Raw genomic sequence first — 3,635 nt, 5'->3', positions numbered from 1 at the left:
ATATATATATATATATATATATATACATGTACACACATGTTTTATGTACAACACAGCATAAATAAGCAGAAATGAAATGAGTTTAAATATTAGAAAGCCTCACTGTGGGAGAAATAAAAATGTAAACACATTCTCCTTATGATGTGTATAATATAGAGCAAAGAAGGGAGCCTCCTACACATAAATGGCAGGTAACATTGTAAACGCTAAAAGGAAAGAGAGGGGGTATGTAAGAGAAAGAGGGAGGGAGAGAGAGTGAAGGGAAGAGAGAAGTAAAGGCAGAAATGAAAATTGAACTCACCACACCAGCCACAGTAGTATTGTAGTTAAACGCATGTCTGGTTTTAAAGTGTCCAATATACTGCCTCGATTTACTTGTTCTGCCTGAAATATAGTAATATATACAGAGTACACAGTAAGCACTTCACTAAATGTTTGGCTATCAAGAAAGACAGTAGGATAAACTAGGGTGTAAGATTAATGTCGCTGTCCTAAAAATACAGGAATCACTATGATGGAGAGTATATAATGATTAACCAAAATAAGAGGAGTGAGAGATGAAATGTTTATTCCATTTGTTGACAGTTGTTTCATAATCTGTATCCAGTTACATCAGCAACACATATACAAATGTCTAGCCTGTCGTATATATGAATATATATATGTGTGTGTGTCTGTGTTTGTCCGCCCACCATTACTTGACAACTGATGCTGGTGTGTTTACGTCCCCGTCACTTAGCGGTTCGGCAAAAGAGACCGATAGAATAAGTACTAGGCTTACAAAGAATAAGTCCTGGGGTCGATTTGCTCGACTAAAGGCAGTGCTCCAGCATGGCTGCAGTCAAATGACTGAAACAAGTAAAAGAGTAAAAGAGTATACCCACAGAAAAGCAAACTCAATGTCACGAATGCATATAAGTACCCCATTGCTGTTGGCACTCCGTCGCTTATGACGTCGAGGGTTCCAGTAGATCCGATCAACGGAACAGCCTGCTCGTGAAATTAACGTGCAAGTGACTGAGCACTCCACAGACATGTGTACCCTTAACGTAGTTCTTGGGGATATTCAGCATGGCACAGTGTAACAAGGCTGACCCTTTGAAATACAGGCACAACAGAAACAGGAAGCCTCATGGAGCTTTTAGGTGTTTTCGCTCAATAAACACTCACAACGCCCGGTCTGGGAATCGAAACCGTGATCCTATGACCGCGAGTCCACTGCCCTAACCACTGGGCCATTGCGCCTCCATAAGTACCCCAAATATATCCATATCAAATTCTGCAGCAAGCCTCGACACGTGTGTAGCTGGGGAAGGATAGCACATAAGGGGCTAGACTGTCCCAAAGTGAATAGGAATATTAATTCAATTATAATATAAAAGGATAAAATTGTTAAAAACTTTATCAGTGGCCAGCATGTAAAAATAGACCTATTTTTAACCATTTGATAGAGTAATCGGAATGCTAAAGGTTTAACCCTTTAGCATTCAGATTATTCTATCAAATGTAATGCTTATTTATTCATATCGTTTTGAATTAATCGTGCATTATGTTGTAGCTTTGAGATTTCGATGGTGTGTTTGTTTAGCTTTCGGATGACATTGTAGGGTATGTGTAAGAGGCTGAAATCTTGCCAGTTTAAACATAAAACAGTTGGAATATTTGAGCCGGATATGGCCGGTTTAAACATTAAAGGGTTAAAGAGGAACTACCAAAAGAACCCTTACCTGGGTCTCGCACTCCTTCAGCCGGCCCAGTAACGTTGGTTTACCATTGTCTTTGGCAATCCGTTGAATCGTTTCCTCAGCCTTCTCAGCATTTCCACGGCAGATTTCGAACCTGGCACTTTCCGGAAGCCACTGGAAGGAGACAGAGAAGAATGATATGATGAAGAGGTGGAGGAAGAGAGGGTGTATGGGCTGGAGGAGAAGAGAAGAACAGAGGGAAGAGTTGGGAGAAGTGGGGAGGGAATAGGGGAACTGCGAATAACAAAGGGCCACTGATATGTCCTTATAAATTAGCAGTTTGGCTAAAGAGACCATTAGAATAAGTCGCAAGCTTTAAAAGAAATGCATAATGATGTTGTAATGATACAAAACTAAATGTTCTAAGTTTCACATTGTTAAATACGTTGTGGCGGATAAAAAGTGGTCAGCTCGGTGGCTGGGACAGATGGCAGTTGAATAGACAACCAACCACTCTAATTCGTGTTATTGTAGTGCTTGCATGGCACAATATTTATCATCATCATCGTCGTTTAACGTCCGCTTTCCATGCTAGCATGGGTTGGACGATTTGACTGAGGACTGGTGAAACCGGATGGCTACACCAGGCTCCAATCTGATTTGGCAGAGTTTTTACAGCTGGATGCCCTTCCTAACGCCAACCACTCAGAGAGTGTAGTGGGTGCTTTTACGTGCCACCCGCACGAAGGCCAGTCAGGCGGTACTGGCAACGGCCACGCTCAAAATAGTGCATTTTATGTGCCACCTGCACAAGAGCCAGTCCAGGGGCACTGGCAATGATCTCGCTCGAAAATCCTACGAAGGCCAGTCAGGTGGTACTGTCATTATAAATTAGCGGTTTGGCTAAAGAGACCATTAGAATAAGTCACAAGCTTTAAAAGAAATGCGTAATGATGTTGTAATGATACGAAACTAAATGTACTAAGTTTCACATTGTTAAATACGTTGTTGCGGATAAAAAGTGGTCAGCTCGGTGGCTGGGACAGATGGCAGTTGAATAGACAACCAACCACTCTAATTCGTGTTATTGTAGTGCTTGCATGGCACAATATTTATGTCATTATAAATTAGCGGTTTGGCTAAAGAGACCATTAGACTAAGTTGTTTCATCTGATTAAGATTCTTTAAGATGATGCCCCAGCATGGCTGCAGTCCAATGACTGAAGCAAGTAAAAGATAAAAAAAAAAGACAAAAGATATATTTCTAGACCCATCCAACCCACGGGAAGATGGAGTAGCATAGGATTGGACGAGAAGAGAGTATAAAAAGAGGAAAAAAAAAAAACAAAAGAAAGGAAAAAAACACTACATAAAAGACTAAAATAATTGAGGATACTTACTAAACAGAAAGCAGAAAATACTAAAAGTGGAACAGCAGAGAGAACCAGTAACCATCTCCATCCAAGAACAGGCATGATGAAGAGAGCAAGCATCACCTCGAAACAAGCCCCAATAGCCCAGAAGACCTGAAAATAAATATATAAAAGAATAAAGAAAAATGTATGAAGAAATACTGGAATTACTAGAACAGTGGTGAACTGGCAGAAACGTTAGCACACCGGGCGAAATGCCAAGCGGTATTTCGTCTGTCTTTACGTTCTGAGTTCAAATTCCATCGAGGTTGACTTTGCCTTTCATCCTTTCAGGGTCGATAAATTAAGTACCTGTTACGCACTGGGGGTCGATGTAATCGACTTAATCCCTCTGTCTGTCCTTGTTTATCCCCCCTGTGTGTAGCCCCTTGTGGGCAATAAAAAAATAAGAAACGTAAGCATGCCGGGCGAAATGCTTAGCGGTAGGTATTTTGTCTGTCTTTACGTTCTGAGTTCAAATTCCACCGAGGTTGACTTTGCCTTTTCATCCTTTCGGGGTCGATAAATTAAGTACCAA

The 3,635-nt window shown here is 41.0% G+C and overlaps 1 protein-coding gene across 1 annotated transcript in view; it reads right to left on the bottom strand.

Annotated features, from left to right (window-relative positions):
- LOC106881691 (synaptic vesicle 2-related protein) overlaps positions 1-3,635 on the bottom strand; it is a 43,076-nt gene that overhangs the window by 11,749 nt on the left and 27,692 nt on the right. Inside the window, exons 7-9 of the mRNA XM_052978075.1 lie at positions 3,086-3,211; positions 1,728-1,859; positions 302-384 (exon numbers count right to left, since the gene is read on the bottom strand). Of these exons, the coding sequence (XP_052834035.1) occupies positions 302-384; positions 1,728-1,859; positions 3,086-3,211 (341 nt within the window). The remainder of the gene's footprint in view (positions 1-301; positions 385-1,727; positions 1,860-3,085; positions 3,212-3,635) is intronic.

The sequence above is a fragment of the Octopus bimaculoides genome, chromosome 30 (assembly GCF_001194135.2).
Source record: "Octopus bimaculoides isolate UCB-OBI-ISO-001 chromosome 30, ASM119413v2, whole genome shotgun sequence".
In the NCBI taxonomy this organism is placed as follows: domain Eukaryota; kingdom Metazoa; phylum Mollusca; class Cephalopoda; order Octopoda; family Octopodidae; genus Octopus; species Octopus bimaculoides.
Note: the sequence above shows the minus strand (reverse complement) of the source record. Positions and strands in the feature narration are given on the sequence as shown.